Genomic DNA, 21,483 nt, shown 5'->3' on the forward strand with positions numbered 1-21,483 from the left:
TATGCATTCTTGACATTACGAGGGAATTAGTGTCACACCCCATTTTAACCCGGAGTCAAAATTAGGGATACGACGTATTGGTGATTCCTATTTTTGTTTTGATTTTAAGGAGTCGCCACCTAATTAATTTAACGGTGAATTAGGACACCTAGATGTTTGACTAAGGCAAAGTTAAACTAAACCTTTGTTAATAGTCTGCTTAACCAGGATGATTCTAGGTAAGGGCTCCATATTATCCTAAAGGGAAGGGGTTAGGCATCCTTTAGAATCCGTTAACTTACGGTTATCCGACCAAACTTCGGTTAATTAATTGAGAGTAAATATAATGTTTAAATTCACAAATGTCGTTAAAATTTTAAAAGGAAAATCATATTAGTGAAAATAAGATTTATAGAAAATATAATATAAAAGAAAACTTAAAATGCCATTTTTTTTAAAAATAGGACTTATAAATCGCTAAGACTTTAAATGAAAGTAATAATGATGTCATTTGAAATAATACTTGTAGAAAATATGATGTATTACCTAAAAGAAAATTTTAAAGGCTATTTAAAATAAAACTTGGACACGCTAAAGCCTTGAATGAAAAATGTAATAATATTCTTGAAAATAAGACTTGCAAAGATATAAACCTATAATCTTTTAGCAAAAATGTGAACTTTAGACAAAAACTTTGTATTATATTAATATGGTGATGTAAAAATACCTAAACTTATTTTCTTTAAAATGTGATGGATAGGGTATGAGTTTAATTTCTTTTATATTAACTATACATGGCTAAAAGAAGTGTATTATTGGATAAACTTTGAAAAATTATTCATAGAATGTATTTGAACTTATATTTGCATATTAGTGACGTGTTGAAATTTCTAGGATAGTGAGCATAAAATATGATTCTCTTAACTCGAAAATATATAGTCAAGCTATTTTGCAAATCAATTACTCTAAAAAATAAATACTAGATGTCGCAAACAGTTTTGACATAAAAGGGAAAGAAAATGAAGCTAATGGAATTAATTGATCTTTCTTAAGTTTAACTACCCTTTCACTAAAGCTAACCCACTAAATTCACTAAAGTTCACCTAAATTAAGAAAATAAAAAAAAGCAAAATAAAAGTTAGTCACATAATACAAGTTAAATGCAACAACATAAAATAGAGGTGTAAAATATAATGAGATGGGCTTGACCCATTTTGAGCTGCCGGGAACAGGCCGCTGTTGGGCTATGGCCCAGCTATTTTTTATAGACTGCTATGGCTGCTGCCTGTATTCCTGTCTATTGGGCTTTGGCCCAGAATTTTATTTCTTTCCTTTTGGGCATGTGCTGCGGACAGAGGGCTTGGACGGATTTCGTTGGGCTTTTAGCCCAAACACCGAATACGGAAGAAGAACGAGTCCCTCAGACTCGTATGCGATGTTCATGCATAAAACGGAAGAAAAAGATTAGTATATAATCGATGAATAAGGTCAACATGTAAAATATTAAGCTAAAAAAAACAGATCAGTAGATTATGTATAAAGTATGTATATTTAATATATATATATATACCTCATATATATACGTTCATAAGGATGTATTGAAGGCTAATATTCTTATATAGGTGTTTACTAAGATATACTAGTCCTATACATACTTATACATAGTCAACAGAGGGAAGGAAAAAAAAGAAAGTATTATGAAGCTTCCGATGCACACAGTCCAATCCTTAGAAAACAGCAATTATTAGGCTCATAACCATAACTGTGAACAATACAGCCATGAACAACCAATAATACAGCCATGAGTAACAAAAATTGCAGCCAAAGAATATAACACTTTGAACCAGCCACTAATTATGGCAGAAAACAGATTTCGAACACAATAACAGATGGTACAATTCGACAGCCGCAATGCCTTGAACGAATGACAAGATTTGTCTTCACAACTAGTCAAAACATTACTTTCAAAATGTCACAACAATCAAACTAAGTAAAGCAGCCACACATACATCAAGGCAGAAACACAGAAGGACTGAGTTGGCCTATCCAGGAGGAAGCAAGAAGATGCAGAGGTGTTCGTTACAAGTTTTAGACCCATTTTATTAGTAAATGAAAGTATCCATAAGGTGCAGTCTTCAGAAAGGTTCCGACAAGGGAAAACATTTGGAACAAAGCATCGTTGGTTTAAGGGAATCAGCATAGACTCTCACATTTAACAACAAATCCGCGCTTAAACAGACATGTAACACAACAGGCCTTTTCTGGGTTAAGAGCTACCATGGTGATTATTTAGCAACTTATACGCAAAGGGAAGAAAAGGGTGAGGATAGCATATGGGCAGGTTGAGATATTAAGATCAGATAAATCGCTTTCAGGCATGCAAACAAGTATCGCTCTTTCTAGACAGTAATGCCATTATTTAAGATAGTCTAAGATGATAGTTTGAGGCAGCTTTAGGATAATACAAAACACTTACTGAGTTTAAGAGGGATATTATGGTATTCAGGTCCATTTTTAGTTCATAATCTACATTATTGACAAGGCAATGCACTAATATTTACAGCAAATATCATCACTGCCAGTGGCTTACAATACTAGATCTATAGCAAAATATCATCTTTTAACTGGAGGGAAATATATGATTCAAACAGGACATTAGCTACAATAGAGTTATTGGACCTTGCACATTTCAATTTTTATGCTTCAGCTCTGTGCATTTTCTGTACATTACACAGGCAGCATGATCTTATGTGTAAGTATTCCTGAAAAAACCTATTTCTAACTACATGAAAGTTCCAAATAGCAAATTAACAGAGAATCCATATTCGCAATGCAACATTCAATTACAGGGGAGTATTCAAAACAATTCAAGCCAAATGACTGCTAAATAAGTCCAGCTATTCATCCACCAATGAAGATTTTGTAAGAACTTAGGCTGACTCATTACAGATTTGTAAACAGGTGAGTATTTAAGCTAAGTAATTTGGCCTTAATGAAAGTCTCGACATAAGTAGGAAAGACAAAGTAGACATAAATCCCCTATGATGAAATAACCAGAGACTTAAAACTCATTTTAGTTCCTCAAACCCAGCATTTACTAATTCAAGCTATGATACAAGCTTCTCATTTTAAACCAGATTTAAAGAAAAAGAAAGAAAACAGTGTTCTCCTAGGATCCTACAGAGTATTTAAAGCAACATGTGAGTTAACAAAAATAAGGAAGCATGAGCAAAGGTAGGGGGGAACTGGCAGCAAACAAATTGTATATTTGATGACCATAGGAAGTCTGTTTCATCAATTTACATCACACATGTGCATAGTTATAGCTGTGGATTATCTAGCTTCCAAGATGCTTAAGGATTGTTGAAGCCCAAGATAAACACATAATCACCTTGACACACCTTAGTCAATTTTTAGTGCAGGCCAACAAAGTAACTCTGGAAACATACGGGTTGTACACAAACCTACACCAATGATAGCCTACTCATTTTTACTTGAACTATCATGGAACTATCTCCATTTTCTTTAGCAACATCAAATCCAATCTATGTGAATTATCAATCATGTGCATACCTAACATTAACCCTTAAATATGCAGCAACAGTCACTACTAATGGATTAAAACACACATGAAGTCTAACAGGGGAGATATTACTACTAACATCATATTCTCAACATAACAGGGCATTGAATCATTAAACAAAATGATAGAGAAATGCAGCTAACCGAGACTTTAAACTAATTAATATATGAGACATAAGTTAAACGGGCATAGTGCTGATCAAACTAATCATTTAGCATGCTTAAATCCCAAGAAACCTAAACTGATATTAGCATGTAAGTAGGAATTAAATACTCTTTAACATGACTAAAGTTAGCAATTAGGACAATATGACCAAACAAGACTAACACTTAACGTACATCTGCCCGATTCATACTAACACTTATCATAACTAATTAACTTAATGCGGATAAACAAAACAAATAAAATGCTAAAAATATACTAAAGGAAGGAAGTATGCTGACCTTCTTCGGGTGCAGCGAAGTGGGTACGGGCTTTCGATCTATGCTCGAAACACTATCAAAAATCCGAGCTTGAATCCTTTTTGACCCGAAACGATAGTAAAAGCCAAAATAAAAAGGACGATTTTTGGTACTTCGACTGAATCTTAAGAAATATTAAAAAATTGATTACGACGACTATTTTCTGGAGAAGTTGAGGCGATTCAAAAACTTTGATTTTTAGGGGATTTCTGTGGTTAATACAACTTGTTCTTGGGGAATTTCATGACTAAAAAAAATTGATTCTTGGGGGTTTCCAATCCAAAAAAATCCTTTACTTCTTGAGGTAACTTCGTGAACCCGAAAAATCCCCCCTTTCAACTGATTTGGAGATGGATATTTATAAAGCGATTTAGGGTTTCTTGTGACGAAAAGAGAGAGAGGAGCGGGGGGAGACAAGGGAAAGTGGGGAATAGAGAGAAGTGGGAGCGGGTGTGGGCGGCGGTGGTGGGGAACAGGAACGAGTGGGGGGGGAGCGGAGGAGAGGGAAGAAAGGGAAGGAGAGAGAGAGAGGCGAAGGAGGCGGCGATGCGGGTGAAGGGGAAAGAAAGAGAAGGAAAGGGTTTTAGGGTAAAAGAATAAGGAAATGGGGTTGGACCGGGTCGGGTAACGTGGGTAATGGGCTGGATCAATTTTTGGGCTGGGTATTAAATGAATGGGCTGGTCCGAAGTGTTGGTTAATTATTTGGGCTAGGATGAATTAAATTGGGCTGGTAAATTAAAATGTGGACTGATTTATGAATTGGTCCGAAAATAGTATGGATTGATTGGGCTACTGCGTTTAAATAAAGACCTACTTAAATAACTTGCGTTAAAATATTACGTAACATAAAATATGCAATTATTAGTGCTCAGATAAAAAATGGCGTTGTAATAGCCGTGCAATAATATTTCGAAAATCCACAGTAAATAAACACTATTATTTAATTATGCAAAGATAAATGCGATGCGTGTGCGTAAGCTGGTAAAATACCGAAATGATAAAAATTGTGAATTATAATGATATTGGTAACATAATAATAATAATAATAATAATAATAATAATAATGATAATAATAATAATAAATAATAATAATAATAATAATAATAATAATAATAAGAGTAACTGCAACAGAATAATAAAGTGCCGGTATTGATGAGAAGTTGATAATTTAGTAAAAAATGACTATATATATATTTTAATTTTTCTAAAAATATTAGAGGCGTAAATAGGTATTTTGGAAGAGAGGCGGGACAAAATTGGGTGTCAACAATTAGAAGTGAAACGAATCGAACCAGAGCAAATCGGAGCAGTTCAGAAAAAACTGTTGAAACCAGTCAGCGTCGACGGCCCAAAGGACGACCGTCGACGAGCCGTCGTCTGGCACTGTCGATAGGGTTCTGCAATCAGGCATCTCAGGCGGTAGTTCGACGGGGCATGTCGACGGACCGTCGACCCTGCTTGTCGACCCTGTTGAAACCAGTCAGCGTCGACGGCCCAAAGGACGACCGTCGACACGTCGACGAGCCGTCGTCTGGCACTGTCGATAGGGTTCTGCAATCAGGCATCTCAGGCGGTAGTTCGACGGGGCATGTCGACCCTGCTTGTCGACCCGCGGATCTGGAATTTTCCAGCCCTGATTATAAATATAAGATCTCACGTTTTTATTCCATTATTCTCCCAAAAACAGATCCTACATCTCTCTAGAACTCTCCAATACCCTCCCTCTATTTCTATAACAAATCTATACCAAAAACCAAGATCAAAAGCAAAGATTAAGAGATTCATGTACTAGGAAGCCTACTAGGGTTTGTGAAGATTAAGAATTTCTTTGGTATTCAAGTGGGGGATTTTATTCTAATGGAGTAGATTGACTCAAGACTTGTTCCCAAGTGATTAAGGTGAGTTTTATGTTTATTTCATGTTATTGAGAATATTGAGTGGTTAAAAGACTTGGATTATGGAAGAAAGTAGAATATGAGGTTAAATATGGAAATAATGGTATGTTGGGTAGTAAGTTAATGTGAATCATGATTCCTAGTATGAGATGAATAAAATCTCGTTATAGATGATGCTAATGACGTTGAGGAAATGTTATGTGAGGAATAAATATGATGTTGTATTATAATTATGGTTATGGATACCCTTTAAGGGGAATTGTGAGAATTGAATAATGCTTAGCTTAAAGAGGTTATTGATTAGGATATTGTGGGTGTTATTGTGGGTGTTATTGTTGATGTTTGGAAGTTGTTCATTATATGGAAGAAGTTGTTGAAACAAAGGAAATGCTGCTCAATTTTCATTAGCTGTTAGTTGCTATAGCTAAGCTTAAGTATGTTTCCGGTTATCTAATCTTAGTACGAATTCTCTTGAATGTAGACCCGTAAGCTTGGAAAGAGAACGTTAGCTGTTAAAGACGCAGAGGTATGTGAGGCTAGTCCCTTCTTTTTCTAAGGCATGATCCTTACAATGTGACTTTCTTATCTTTCCATGACTTTCTCATACTCCGGAAAACTATAAGCCTATGACTATTAGGAACTACTTATGAGATAAAGATAAGAGATATGTTATGAATATGATAATGATGATGATGAGTCTAAGTCAAGAGATTCTAAAGCTCATGATATGATATTTCTACGAAGCTAATGATCCTTATACGATTCTTTGATATTGTTCATTGTCGCTAGACTCACCTTATAATGCTAGTTCTTTCAAGGTGAGACATAATGACTAGTCCATAATGGAATCGGGAGTCCTCGACCTTACGTCACCCCGATAGAGTTGTAGCTTTTACTTGATTTCTTATGCATGCTTTATGATAACTATATAATGATGAGATTACACCGTGCCTAGATGGCCGGACATGACACCGCTAAGGCGGGCGGCTTATGATTACACCGTGCCTAGATGGTCGGACATGACACCGCTAAGGCGGGCGGCTTATGATAACACCGTGGCTATTCGGCCGGACATGACACCACTAGTGGGCGGCGTGACACGATTACCCCATACGCGGGCTAATGATGGTATTGATTTAGACAGAGTACGTATGTATATGTGATAAGTTGAAAAGTTATCTTTTCTTCTTATGCTTTCTATATTTTCTTATTATGCCATATATTCCTTACATACTCAGTACATTGTTTGTACTGACGTCCTTTCTTTTTGGACGCTGTGTTCATGCCCACAAGTAGACAGGGAGGTGGCCCAAATTCCTAGGAGCTACTCAGCAGATTTACAGGAGCACTCCCCTATTCCGGAGGTGCCATTTTTGATATATTATTTTGTATATATATTTGGGCACGACGGGGTCCTCTCCCGTCCTTATGTCTCAGTACTCTAGTAGAGGCTCGTAGATACGGATGTGTGGGTATTTGATGTCTTATGGATATGTCAGTGTATATTTTGTATATCATTTTTGTAGCCATGAGGGCTTATGTATATATATATGTACTTGTTGCCTTCGAGATTGTGTATGTTCAGGTTCGATATGATGATTAGCATATTGAGTGGTGCTCGGTAGTCAGTTTCGGGTACCCGTCATGGCCCCCTAGTCGGGTCGTGACATTAACCCTGGGCATCGGGGAGCGGATTTGCGTTTAGGATAGAGATATACCTAGTTCACCCTACTTGGTTGATATACAAGAAATATAAATGCATTTGTGTGAATGTTCATGACCATAGAGATATAGGCGTGGAAGTAATACGAATAGGTGACTAGAGAACTCGAGATATTTATAGTCATAATATTAACCCTGTCAATCAATAACTCTATAAAGAATAAAGTCAATGAAAGTGAGTACGCAACATGAATACTAAAGTGCCGTAACACTAGAATGTTCTTCTCTCTCTCTGTGGTAAACTCAAGTATCAAACAACATTCTTTACAAATTATTCGCATAAATAGTTAGTTATTTACTTTTTGCATTAGTTTATAAAACAAAACAACCATTCTCTTTCTTACTTGCATAATCAGGAGTAATAGTGAATTCTCGTTGAATCGTTGATCATAAGTCTCTGTCGATACGATATCCGACTTTAACAAGTCACTATATTACTTGGCGACCACGTACGCTTGCATGTGCGCTTGAAGAAACAATGGTAGAGGTGGTGATAGTAAGGATTGACTGCAGTGGTGGTGTAGCTGATAGTGGGGTGGCGGCGGCGACGATGACGGTGGTGGCGGCGACAGCGGTGGCTGTTGATATAATTATAATGATGGAGGTGGCAGGTGTGGTAGCGACTGACAGTAATGGTTGTCAGAGGTGGTTGGCGACGGTGGTGCTAGTGGTGGTTGATAATGATGGTGGTGATGGTTGTGAATGACAGAGGTGTTCAGTGGTGGTGGAGTTAGAGGGAGAGGCGGTTGTAGTGCGTTAGTAGGGGTGGGGTGGAGGGTGAGGGTTGGCAGGGAGGTTAGGAGGGTGGGGATGGTTGATAGTAGTGGTGGTTGTGATGGCAGAGGTGGTTAGTGGTAGAGAAGTGATGGGTGGAGAGGGGGTGGGGGTGGAAGTGGGTGCGTGGTGTGCGTGGGGATTGGGAGGAGGGGGTGGAGGTGGGGGTAGATCTGGTTGTGGACAAAGTGGTAGTAAAAATTATCCAATCAAAAATATCTCTTAATGATAATTAAGACTTTGTTCAACATCTTGATGATTAAAGCTTATTTAGATCAAATAAGTGCTTAGATCGTAATGTCAACAAATGCACTTAATGGCCTAAGGTCTGAACCATTCAGATTCAGACCTCCATTAAGTGCAGACAAATAAGGCCTAAAATTCATATATATTTCCAGCATCACCATTCCTTGTCATTCTAGTACCTTAAAAATTATGTTGAGATGTAACCAAAAGGTCTCTTATAATTAATTTCTTTCTTTTTTACATTTTTTCCCCTTTTATATATCATAATATTGTATTCCTGAGATCATGACAATCACTGAACTATAATATGCAGCAACATAGTATAGCTTACTTACTAGCTAGTTCAAATATTATGTATATGTATATTTTCTTCTTAAGTCTGAAAATTTTCAGTGTTTAACATAAGTCATTCCTTTTATTGACTTTGAACATTGAATCTATTCTTTGAGCAGATACATATGATGATAATAAAGCAGATGAAGCATACGGCTCTTAAAATCAGGAAGCGGGATGTAAATCCGCTTTTCTAGCCGCCTCCTACAGTTGTACGGTGAATCAGCAATTAGACAAGATCCAGCTATGGAACAGAACACAAATCAGAGTTACAAAAGCAAATATTGAGTCTTGACTAGGAATTTGAGGAGTAAAGTTAACCTTAGTGCCTCATCAAGATCCCAGGGGAAATTTGTTGCTGCCAAAACTGTCACCGGTTTGCCTGCAGTATTATTAGTGGAGTTGTTTATGATGGGAATAAAATAGACCCGCAAAAATAATATTCACGGTATTAGTGATAAACGCGGAACACTAACTTATGGTTAAATCAGCAAGAATAAAATGCAGCAATAATGACACCAAGATTTTACGTGGAAACCCTTCTGAATAAGGGAAAAACCACAGCCAAGAGAAGCAGCTGATATCACTATAGAGGAATTTTACACATTGTAGTAACGAGTACAAATACTCCTAAGACCACTACACCCTCAAAAGAAATAACACTCTTTTGATTTTCCCACCTCACTACAATATCACTCACACTCTATTTTTCTTCACAGACTATTTTCTTACAGTCTATGGAATACCTCACTTTTGCTCTCACTCAGATGTATTGTCTGAGATTTTGGTGTGATACAAATGAACCATAAGCTACCTATTTATAGGAATGAATTTCCTATGATGAGGTAAGCGCTTACATCATGACTATGTGAACAAAGGAATTTGCTTGTTGGCCAATTCCACAATTGCTACCAATGTGATTTTGTCAAAGGAAGAAAAATCTTCCTTTCTTAAAATATGGGATAGGGGACTGGACCCCACAAATCTCCCCCTCCAGTCCCATTCACCTGAAGGAGGGTACACTGGCTTCTAATTTGAGTGCATGCCGACAAGTTCTTTGCACGATTCGAACTTGTCTCTCGGTACCGCCTTGGTCAGCATATCTGCAGGATTTTCATTCGTGTGAATCTTCTTGACTTGGAACAATTCGCTTTCCAATTGCTCACGAATCCAATGATATCTGACATCGATGTGTTTTGTTCTCGCATGGTACATGGAGTTCTTGCTCAAGTCTATTGCACTCTGACTGTCACAATAGACAACATACTCCATTTGCTGCAATCCAAGTTCTTGAAGGAATCTCTTGAGCCATATCATCTCTTTGCCAGCTTCAGTAGCCGCAATATACTCTGCTTCCGTTGTAGACAGTGCGACACACTTCTGCAACTTCGACTGCCATGATATAGCTCCCCCTGAAAAAGTAAACAAATATCCAGTAGTGGATTTTCTGTTATCAAGGTCACCTGCCATATCAGAATCTGTATAGCCCTTCAAAATTGGATTTGATCCTCCAAAACACAAGCATTCATCTTAGCTTCCTCTTAGATACCTGAGTATCCACTTCACAGCTTCCCAATGCTCTTTCCTTGGATTTTCGAGAAATCTGCTAACAACACCGACTGCATGAGCAATATCTGGTCGAGTGCATACCATTGCATACATTAAACTTCCGACGGCAGAGGAATAAGGAATCTTGGCCATTCTCTCTTTTTCCTCTGTTGTTGTAGGACACATCTTTTTGCTCAATTTCAGATGACCAGGAAGAGGTGTGCTAACCCACTTAGCACTCTTCATATTGAAGCGCTCTAGTACACGTTCTATGTACTTTTTCTGCGACAAATAAAGCTTCTTTTCATCTCTCGAACGAGTAATTCTCATGCCCAAAATCTGCTTAGCATGACCCAAGTCTTTCATTGCAAAAGACTTACTCAACTGTTTCTTCAACTCGTCAATCCTGGAAGCATTTTTGCCTACAATCAACATATCATCCACATATAGCAGAAGGATGATAAAGTCATCATCAGAAAATCTTTGTACAAACACACAGTGATCTGAAGAAGTCTTCTTGTAGCCTTGCTCCCCCATAACAGACTCAAACTTCCTGTACCACTGTCTGGGAGCTTGCTTCAATCCATATAGACTCTTCTTGAGTTTGCATACAAGATTTTCTTTACCTTTTGCCTTGAAGCCCTCAGGTTGTTCCATATAAATCTCCTATTCTAAGTCACCGTGAAGAAAAGCAGTCTTCACATCCATCTGCTCAATCTCCAAATCAAGACTAGCAGTCAAACCAAGAACTGTCCGAATGGAGGACATTTTCACGACAGGAGAAAATATTTCGTCAAAGTCAATACCTTTCCTTTGACCAAATCCCTTAACAACCAATCTAGCTTTGTATCTGGGCTTCAAGCTGTGTTCTTCGGCTTTAACTTTGAACACCCACTTGTTCTTCAAAGCTCTCATGCCCTTAGGCAATTTCACCAACTCATAAGTATGGTTCTCACGCAGAGATTTCATCTCATCTTGCATGGCTTCAATCCATTGATCCTTGTGCTCATCTTCCATGGCCTCCTCATAACATTCAGGTTCTCCCCCATCAGTGAGTAATACATACTCATTAGGTGAATAACGGGAAGAAGGAACATGCTGTCTAGTAGACCTTCTAAGTGGAATATCTGATTCATCCACGACTTCATGAGTAGAAGAATCTACTTCATCAATAGCAGCATCGTTATCATCATCAACATGCTGATCTGGAACATGATTCTGGGCATCACCATCGTCATCGAGCCCACCAACTTCATCAGCATTTGTATGAGGAACTTGATCAAGATTAACTAAACCTTCAGAACTTGAAGATTTTATCTTCTTCGCTTTGTTAATATCTTCAATGGTTTGATCCTCCGTGAAGATAACATCACGGCTTCTCACGACCTTCTTCTCAATTGGATCATATAGCATGTAACCAAATTCATCAAGGCCATAACCAATAAAGATGCATTGTATTGTCTTGGCAGTTAATTTTGACCTCTCATCTTTAGGCACATGTACAAAAGCTTTGCAACCAAACACTTTCAAGTGGTCATAGGAAACATCCTTGCCATACCAAACTCTGTTTGGAACATCACTTTGTAAAGCAACCGCAGGGGATAGATTAATAACATGTGCGGCGGTCAATAAAGCCTCACCCCAAAAGGAATTCGGCAACTTTGCTTCAGAAAGCAAACATCTGACTCTTTCCATCAAGGTCCTGTTCATCCTCTCTGCTAAACCATTAAGCTGAGGAGTCTTAGGAGGATTCTTCTGGTGTCTGATACCCTGTTGGTTGCAGTATTCGTCAAACGGTCCACAATATTCACCACCGTTATCAGTACGAATACACTTCAGCTTCTTTCCAGTTTCTCTTTCAACTGAGGCCTGAAACTGCTTAAGGACACCCAACACTTGGTCTTTAGTCTTTAAGACGTAGACCCAAAGTTTCCTTGAGCAATCATCAATAAAGGTAGCAAAATAAAGTGCACCACCCAAAGTCCTTGTCTTCATTGGACCACATAAATCTGAATGCACCAACTCAAGCAACTCTGTCTTTCTTGAAGGAGGATGAGACTTGAAAGAAACTCTATTTTGTTTTCCAGCCAAGCAGTGCTCACACTTTTCTAATTTAGCACTTTCGAAATTTGACAATAATTTCTTTTTGGCCAGAACATTTAGTCCTTTCTCACTAATGTGGCTAAGCCTCTTATGCCATAACGTTGAAGAGCTATTGCTCTCAACTGCATTCACCATATCAACACAGGTAGAGGTCGTAGTCCAGTATAGACCACGACGCTTTTCGCCACGAGCCACAATCATGGAACCTTTAGTAAGCTTCCACTTTCCAGCACCATTGGTACTGACATATCCCTCATCATCCAAAACACCAACAGAGATCAAGTGCAAACGAACATCAGGTGCATGCTTTACATTGTTTAAACCTAGTTTAGTTCCAATACTAGTTTTCAAACAAATCGTTCCAACACCAGCCACCCTGGATACAGTCTCATTACCCATATTCAAAGTTCCAAAGTCACCCGGAGTATAGGATGAGAAAAATTCCTTCCTTGATGTCACATGAGATGCGGCACCACTGTCCAACACCCAGCTTGACTCATCACAAGCAATATTTATCAGATCCGCATCAAGGACAGTAACAAGATCTTCTATAGTGACAGCGGCAACACGATTTCCATCTTCTTTCTTTTCCTCCTTTTCTCTATTCTCTTTTTGCAAAATCCGGCAGAACTTCTTTGTGTGCCCTTTTTTCCCGCAATGATAGCAGTCAATATCTTTAAGTCTACTTCTGGATTTGCTTCTATGATGTTCTCTATTTTGAGAACCACGATTCTTGCCTCTCCCCCTAGTGTCAGTCACCAAGACATCTGATGAGGAGGAACCTTGAGATTTTCTTCTCATCTCTTCATTTAAAAGACTGCTCTTGGCAAGATCCATAGAGATCACACCATCCGGAGCAGAATTTGATAATGAAGTTCTAATAATTTCTCAAGAATCTGGTAGGGAACCAAGTAGAAACAAGCCTTGAATTTCTTCATCAAAATCAATACCCATAGCAGATAACTGGTTCATGATCCCCTGAAAAATATTCAGATGATCTGTCATTGCGGAACCATCGTGGTATTTTAAACCCAGCATTTGCTTTATCAGAAACATCTTGTTATTACCAGTTTTTCGAGCATACAAACTTTCAAGATGCTCCCATAGGGTCCGAGCATGTGTCTCTCCAGAAATATGGTTCAACACATTATCGTCAACCCACTGTCTAATAAAGCCGCAAACCTGCCGATGCAACAAATTCCACTCTTCATCTGATTTATTATCATGCTTTTTATTTCCAAAGACAGGTTGATGAAAATTCTTGACATAGAGCAAATCTTCCATTTTGCCCTTCCAAATGGCATAATTTACGCCACTCAAAGTAACCATTCTACTAGTGTTGGCTTCCATCGTTTATCACAAATACAAATACTATTTTATTCGAAGACCAAAGTAATTCTTTTCTGATGTGGAAGTTCAGACTGTGCTGCAACCACAGAGCATACTCAGACAGAACCTGGCTTTGATACCACTTGATGGGAATAAAATAGACCCGCAAAAATAATATTCACGGTATTAGTGATAAACGCGGAACACTAACTTATGGTTAAATCAGCAAGAATAAAATGCAACAATAATGACACCAAGATTTTACGTGGAAACCCTTCTGAATAAGGGAAAAACCACGGCCAAGAGAAGCAACTGATATCACTATAGAGGAATTTTACACATTGTAGTAACGAGTACAAATACTCCTAAGACCACTACACCCTCAAAAGAAATAACACTCTTTTGATTTTCCCACCTCACTACAATATCACTCACACTCTATTTTTCTTCACATACTATTTTCTTACAGTCTATGGAATACCTCACTTTTGCTCTCACTCAGATGTATTGTCTGAGATTTTGGTGTGATACAAATGAACCATAAGCTACCTATTTATAGGAATGAATTTCCTATGATGAGGTAAGCGCTTACATCACGACTATGTGAACAAAGGAATTTGCTTGTTGGCCAATTCCACAATTGCTACCAATGTGATTTTGTCAAAGGAAGAAAAATCTTCCTTTCTTAAAATATGGGATAGGGGACTGGACCCCACAGTTTAACCCATCGATCTGAACTAGAAGTTCAGACTTCACTCTTCGGGATATTTCATGCTCTCCGGAAGCCCTAAGAAACATATTCAGAGTTGATGAAGTTTTACCCCTAGAATTAAAACTAAGAAATTATAATTGTAAGAGCTTATTTATGCTCACATTAATGTTGATTGTTGAGCACATTCATAAATGATTTTTGGGAACTGAGCACATTCATAAATGTTAGTGTCAAATGTATGCAAACATTAGAGGTAGGTGAAGGAAAGAGGAGCATGACGAAATATTTAGAGTTTAAGGTTTATGCATTGATGTTATAAAAATTATTTTCGCAATAATCAAGTAACTTATACTCCCTTCGTCCCATTTTAAGTGTCTTACTTTCCTTTTTGGTGTGCCTCTTTCTGTATTTAGGCCTCATTTGTTTTCATTAAGATTAAGACGTCCGAATCTGAATGCACATCTGAATGATTCAGATGTTGTCTCTAGGTCTGAACACTGAATGATTAAGACTGTTTGTTTTTCAATATCTGAATGTATATAGTGTATTTATTTAAACATAATAAATATACAATTCAAATTAAAAAGTAACTAAATAGTAGAAAATAAATACAAATTTAATAAAAAAATATTATTTGATAAAAAAAATGAAACATTTATGTTCACTAGCAATGGTGGAGATGTTTTGTAGTTATGGTGGCTGGTGAGTGGGGGTGAAAGAGTGAGTAGGTGGTGGGTGATTGGGGTGAGGGGTGGGAGGTAGTGGGGGTGGGAGTGGTAGGGAGTGGGGGTGGGGTTGGTGGTGGAAGGTAGGGGTAGTAGGGAGTGGGGGTGGGTGGTGTGGGGTAGGGGTTGATGGGGAGTGGGAGTGGGGTTAGTGGTGGGAGGTGGGGCTAGTGGGGAGAGGGGGTGGGTGGTGTGGGGTAGGGGTTGGTGGTGGTGGTGGGGAGTGGGGGTGGGATTGGGGTGATGGTGGTGGGGAGGGGTGGTGGAGAGTGAGGGGTTGAAGTGGAAGGTCGGTGGGTGGTGTGGTGGGGTTGAGGCGGATTGGTGGGGTTGGAGTGGAGAGTGGGTGGGGGTGGGGTAGGGGTTGGAGCTGGTGATAAAAAAGTTCGATACAAAAATATCTCTTAATGATATTAAGACTTGGTTCAAGATCTCAATGATTAAGATCTATTCAGACCCAATAAGTGCTTAGATCTTAATGCAAATAAATGCACTTAATGGCTTAAGGTAACCGTTCAGATTCAGACCTCTAATAAGTGCAAACAAATGAGGCCTTAGTAAGTTTTCCAATTCCAAAGCAAGTTTAAGACCACAAGATTTAAAAGACCTCACACATCTTTAATTTAAGATCACAAGATTCAAAAGTCTCCCTTTATTTCTTAAACTCCATGCCGAGTCAAACTAAGACACTTAAATTGGGACCGAGGGAGTAATATATTAGAGGTAGGTGAAGGGAAAAGGAGCAGTACAAAATATTTAGAGTTCAAGGTTTATCATTAATGCATTGATGTTATAAAAATTATTTTCATAATAATCAAGTTACTTATAATATAAATATCATAAATCTTTATGATAAAACATTAATTGGTGACCTGATAAGATAATAATCAACATGCGATAGCTATGATCTAGCAAATATCAGTTTAAAGTTACTGCAACCTCCAATTGCACTGCTCAGACGCAATAATTGGTAGCTTTATAAAAAACACATACATGCCAGTATGTATGGATGCATTATCAGTTCAGTGCAGACTAAGCTGCTCAAATGAAACTAAAGTATGATTCAGTTTTGATAAAATATACAGCCTCTAAATTCCTTCCTACTAGGTATTCTTCTAAGGTTTCAAATTTGCTTTAACCTTCCTGATCTCTGAAGTTCCAATGCAAAGCTTTGGACTAGTAGAGGCAATTCACTTATTTACACGGTAAAAAGAAAGAACAAACTGGTCATGAAACTAATATACGGTCCTTCATCAATCAAGTTCTATTAGATGGTTGAAGTCTAGTTACTAGGACGTGTAGACCCGCAAACATATATCTACGCCTAGAAGTTTTATCACCTATGGTGACGAAAACAAACCTTACACAACAGCAAGACAATGAGGAATATCCTCAGCTGTCACATGTATATGAAATCACTTTAGAAAGAACAGGTTACTCACCCTCTGGCACTGCAAAGAGAATCAATCTCATCAATGAAAATTGTACTTGGAGCACGAGCACGGGCAAGATCAAACAAGCACCGGACCAATCGTTCACTCTCACCATACCATTTTGCACACAACGAAGAACAAGAAACATTCAGAAATGTTGTCCTACACTCTGTAGCAACAGCTTTCGCCAAGAGTGTTTTCCCTGTGCCAGGAGGACCAAACATAAGAACTCCTCTACAAGGTCTCCTGATTCCCTGCAAGTAACATTGAATATGTGAACTATATAGAAGTTGCATAATAAGTATTCATTAGTCTTCTATTAATGTTCCATGTAGTTACAACATGTGCATAGCTGCAACTCAAAACTTATATATCAGCAAGAAATTGCAACTTCCATTGGATCAAATTGTATCCTTGTTATGTGACGACAACTGTATGAGATAATTAAGGTACAGGAAAAACTATTACCAGCTTATTTTCTAAATTATGTGCGAGGAGCATATCCACCTCTGATGAACAGTTTGTTAAAAGGCAAAAGAAAAGAAAAGAAAATATGATGTGTGTTTGGTATGGCGGAAGTCATTTTCCTTCGACGAAAACATTTTTTCAGGAAAACAGATTCCTAGAAAACGTCTTCGGTGTTTCATCTGATTTTCCGTAAAATATATACTAAATAGTAATAGGAATAATAATAATAATACTAGCGAATTCGGAAGTATTTTGATGAAAATTTGTAAGCAGTAAAATTAAATAATAATGTCTAAATGTAATTTGGAGCGATCAATATGAAGTTAAAGTTAACATAGCTATAAAGAAAATGACATAATTTTCCCCACTTTGGGAACACCAGCAAATGATGAAATATTCTCCTGAAATATAACTTCCGTCGTACCAAACACACACCCATCCTTCTTAGTATGCTTATATTCAGAATCAACTATCAGCGGTACCTGGAAATATCGAGGCATCCACAGTGGGAGTACCACTGCTTCCTGTAAAAGCCTCGTTGCTTCATTCAGTCCTGCAACATCATCCCATCTCACCCCTGTATTAGTATCCAAGATTTCCTTTTCAAGAGTAGCAGCCAGCTGAGGATCAGGCCCTTTATACTCTCCTTTTGACTTAACGCCTTCTACAGCATTGTGATAGTTGTGAAGAAAGACGCTAAGAATATTATAAATGACTTAAAGTCACAGCTTGGTAAAAATAAAGTGAAGATAAATTTAAGTAAATTACGAATTCAGAATCCAAAGTCAGCACCGGAAAGTTATGTATAGCCAATATTTAAATTCAGCTTTAACCTCCCCACTGACTTTTTCTTGGATACAGCTACAAAAAGTTCTGGCTAGGTGAAGGAGTGTTGTACAATGTCGCTACAATCAATTTAACGTATGCTTAATGAATTTTATTTACTATAACAGTAAACTCTACCACTTTTATATAAAATAACATCTATAGTCAATTTGGCCTTGTAGAGCGAAGATTAAAGATTATTTACACTTGTAGTTTGGTAGAATATTTCGTCTTGTCATTTATGTCTAGATTACGGCTTAAAAAGCAACATTATCAAAATGTTCTCGAATAGTAATAAAGTTAGATGAGGTATTTGCACCACTTGTTGCACTGTGTTTCTGAAATTATTTACCTGCCCAGCAATGCTGATCAGTCCTCCGTATAAAAATTTCATAAAAAACAGAAAACAACTTAAGCGAAGTGAAAGATTATTTCAGATATGGAAGATACTTGCCTGAAGTTGATGTGTGGTTTTCTTCTTCTCTGTTGTCTTTGTGGGTGCTCGTTGAACACTAGCACAATCATAAAGTAAGTGAATATTAATCTGGCTTGATTAAATGGCTAGAGACTTAAGGGATTTCACCTTATACCTGCTGAATTGCATAAGTTGTTGTTTTATCTTGCTGGAATTGGAGGGTGTCGAAGTCACGATCAAGGTCACGTTTTTTTTGCTTATAAATTAAGGTGAAACCAGTATAGCATAGGCCTTTATAACCAACTAGGGTAAAGGAGTAACTGCTGCCGAGGTAGTCTGAAAGGAAAGCCAGAACCTTTTGACAGTGGTTGTAGTTATCCAATTTGGGTTCTACGGCCATGATCCATCATGCTGAGATGGCCATCTTTGTTAGCATCGAAGATTTTCTTCATCCTCTCCTCTCTGATGGGGCAATTAGATTCGAACTATGGGAGTGTAAGTATAAGCTTTGTGCAATATTGTCATTTTGATTTGAGTCTGCAACGTTATCAAAAATGTAAATATTAGTACCTGCTGAATTGCATGAGCTGTTTTATCTTGCTGGAATTGGAGGGTCGATCAAGGTCACGTTTTTTTAAACTCATAAATTAGGGTGAAGCCAACATACGTTATGCCTAGAGCACCATATACACTATTGATGAAAGAGCGGAGGTATTCTGAAAGGACATCCGGAATCCTTCTAATATTGTAATTCAATTAGGGATCCAAGCCACCAGCTCCGTCAGGGAGAGATACCCATCTTTATTAGCGTCGAAAATCTCCAACATTTTCTTCATCTTCTTAGCTCTCACGGAGTAATTACGTTCCCTATCACTCATCATTATCGCCTTCATCTTCTTCTTCAAAATAACTTAATAATTTCTTACTACAACTAGGTTTCAGGAGAAAGGCTTGAAACTTACCGGCAGAGAATTATGTAACGCTACTGCACTGAAACCACCTCTCCTACTCTGATTCGGTTACAAATACATCCTCCTTTTACTATGAAAATTTTGCACTTGCACCTCCCCATGATGTATATTCATAACTAAATATATTAAAATATAATTAGTAAAAAAACATACTAAAACTATAGATAAAATATTTTTCCGGAATTACTTTCATGAAATATTAAAACAAAGATACAAAAAGTAATACAAATAGTTTTGAACATTTATCATTCAAAAATAAGAAAATGAACAAAAATTAGTTAATAAATTACCAACTATTAGTAATAACTTTCTCGCACTTTAAATATGTAAGTTATTTGTAATTTTATTTAATTATAACATTTATTATAACATATTTTAAATGTTAGAGGGTAAAGTGAAATTAATTCCGAAAATTAAGTACAAATACTATACACACAAAAATGGAATTATTTTTAATATTAAAATAACATTGAAGTGCCGAGTAAAAGAAACAAGATTGGCAGAAAATATATTTCTTATCAGTCATATCAATAATAAATAAGTAGACTGGCTATCAAAAACTCAGAAAGGAGTAAAAGGGAGCTCTTGTGAAAAAGCTAACCCTGTAAGATGTCACTATCAGACTATCTCATTATTAATGCGGAAAAGGGCCAAAATTACCCCTAAAGTTTGAGAAATAGTTTATTAATACCCTTCGTTATACTTTAGGGCCAATTATATCCTTACCGTTATACTATGGAGTCAATTATATCCTTATGTCTAACAGCTGCCACGTGACATCATCCCAGCCCTTCAAAATTATTTTCCCCTCAAATAATTTTTTAGCCACTAAAATAATCCAACCCGACCCGAATTTTTTTTTTCCAGCCAAAGTGATACGGACCCAACCCATTACCCCTTGGTTAGAAAAAAAAAATATCGGGTCAGGTTGGGTTATTTTAGTGGGTAAAAAATTATTTGAGGGGAAAATAATTTTGAAGGGTTGGGATGATGTCACGTGGCAGCTGTTAGATATAAGGGTATAATTGACCCCATAGTATAACGATAAGGATATAATTGGCCCTAAAGTATAGCGAAGGGTTTGATACGCTCAAATTACACCTATTAATGGCGTAAAGCGGACGTTGTCAAATATAGTAACCCAACAAGGTTGGGGTCGAATCCCACAGGGAATATGGAGAGAAAAGAGTACTAATCGTATGCGATACCAATCTTTAAATGCTTTAATCCTATTCCGGATAGTTTGAATTGATTGTTGAATAATGTAATTGAATACTTTGACTTAGAATGTAATTAATATGAGAGAGAGACTAAGGTTGTGTTTCCCAATTTGATTAGATATTATGCTTCGGATTTCAATGTGATATACTTCTAATGGTTGTTCTAAGAATATGCACTTGATCTCTTAAAGACTTCTTAATGTTTCCCAACAGTTAAGCAGTATTTCCTCTTTTTGATTCTTCCGAATATAAAAGAGTTACAATCGAAGAGCGACCAATAATGTCAATTTAGACTTATTCTTATTCCTAAGTTAGTCTATTAAACGAGGGTTAACGCCTCGAGTCATTGTTATTCAATCTTACCAATATTGACTCTCTTTCCCAAGAAAAGTCAATATAATGGCTTCGGCTAATGCTTGCAATCATTACCCAACGTTACAACACAAAGATAGAATAAATAACAACAACCATTATGCATATATCAATAATAGAAACTCATTCACATAATACCCATCATGGGATTCACAACCTTAGAATTGAAATTAGCTACTCATAATGTTTCTTGACAGAAAAAGCTTAAAGATTAACATAATACACTTACAATACTAATACAAGATGGAATGAGAGTGAAATTGTTGCCTTAAATGCTCCAATCACTTCAAGATTAAAAATCTAGGGTTTATGCCTCTAAAATAAAATCTGAATAATGAATTAAAACCCTACATTATGTATTTATAGAG

At 37.2% G+C, this 21,483-nt stretch overlaps 1 protein-coding gene across 1 annotated transcript; it reads right to left on the reverse strand.

The window, feature by feature from the left end:
* Window positions 1-14,573: 14,573 nt before the first annotated feature.
* LOC132631526 (katanin p60 ATPase-containing subunit A1-like) lies at window positions 14,574-19,562 on the reverse strand. The gene is made up of 4 exons (XM_060347097.1): window positions 17,795-19,562; window positions 16,854-17,098; window positions 14,691-14,761; window positions 14,574-14,617 (listed from the first exon to the last, which is right to left on the reverse strand). Exons 1-4 carry the CDS (start codon window positions 17,810-17,812, stop codon window positions 14,574-14,576), a joined length of 378 nt encoding a protein of 125 aa, XP_060203080.1. The 5' UTR covers window positions 17,813-19,562.
* Window positions 19,563-21,483: the final 1,921 nt, after the last annotated feature.

This window comes from Lycium barbarum, chromosome 3 (assembly GCF_019175385.1).
Source record: "Lycium barbarum isolate Lr01 chromosome 3, ASM1917538v2, whole genome shotgun sequence".
Lineage (NCBI taxonomy): Eukaryota > Viridiplantae > Streptophyta > Magnoliopsida > Solanales > Solanaceae > Lycium > Lycium barbarum.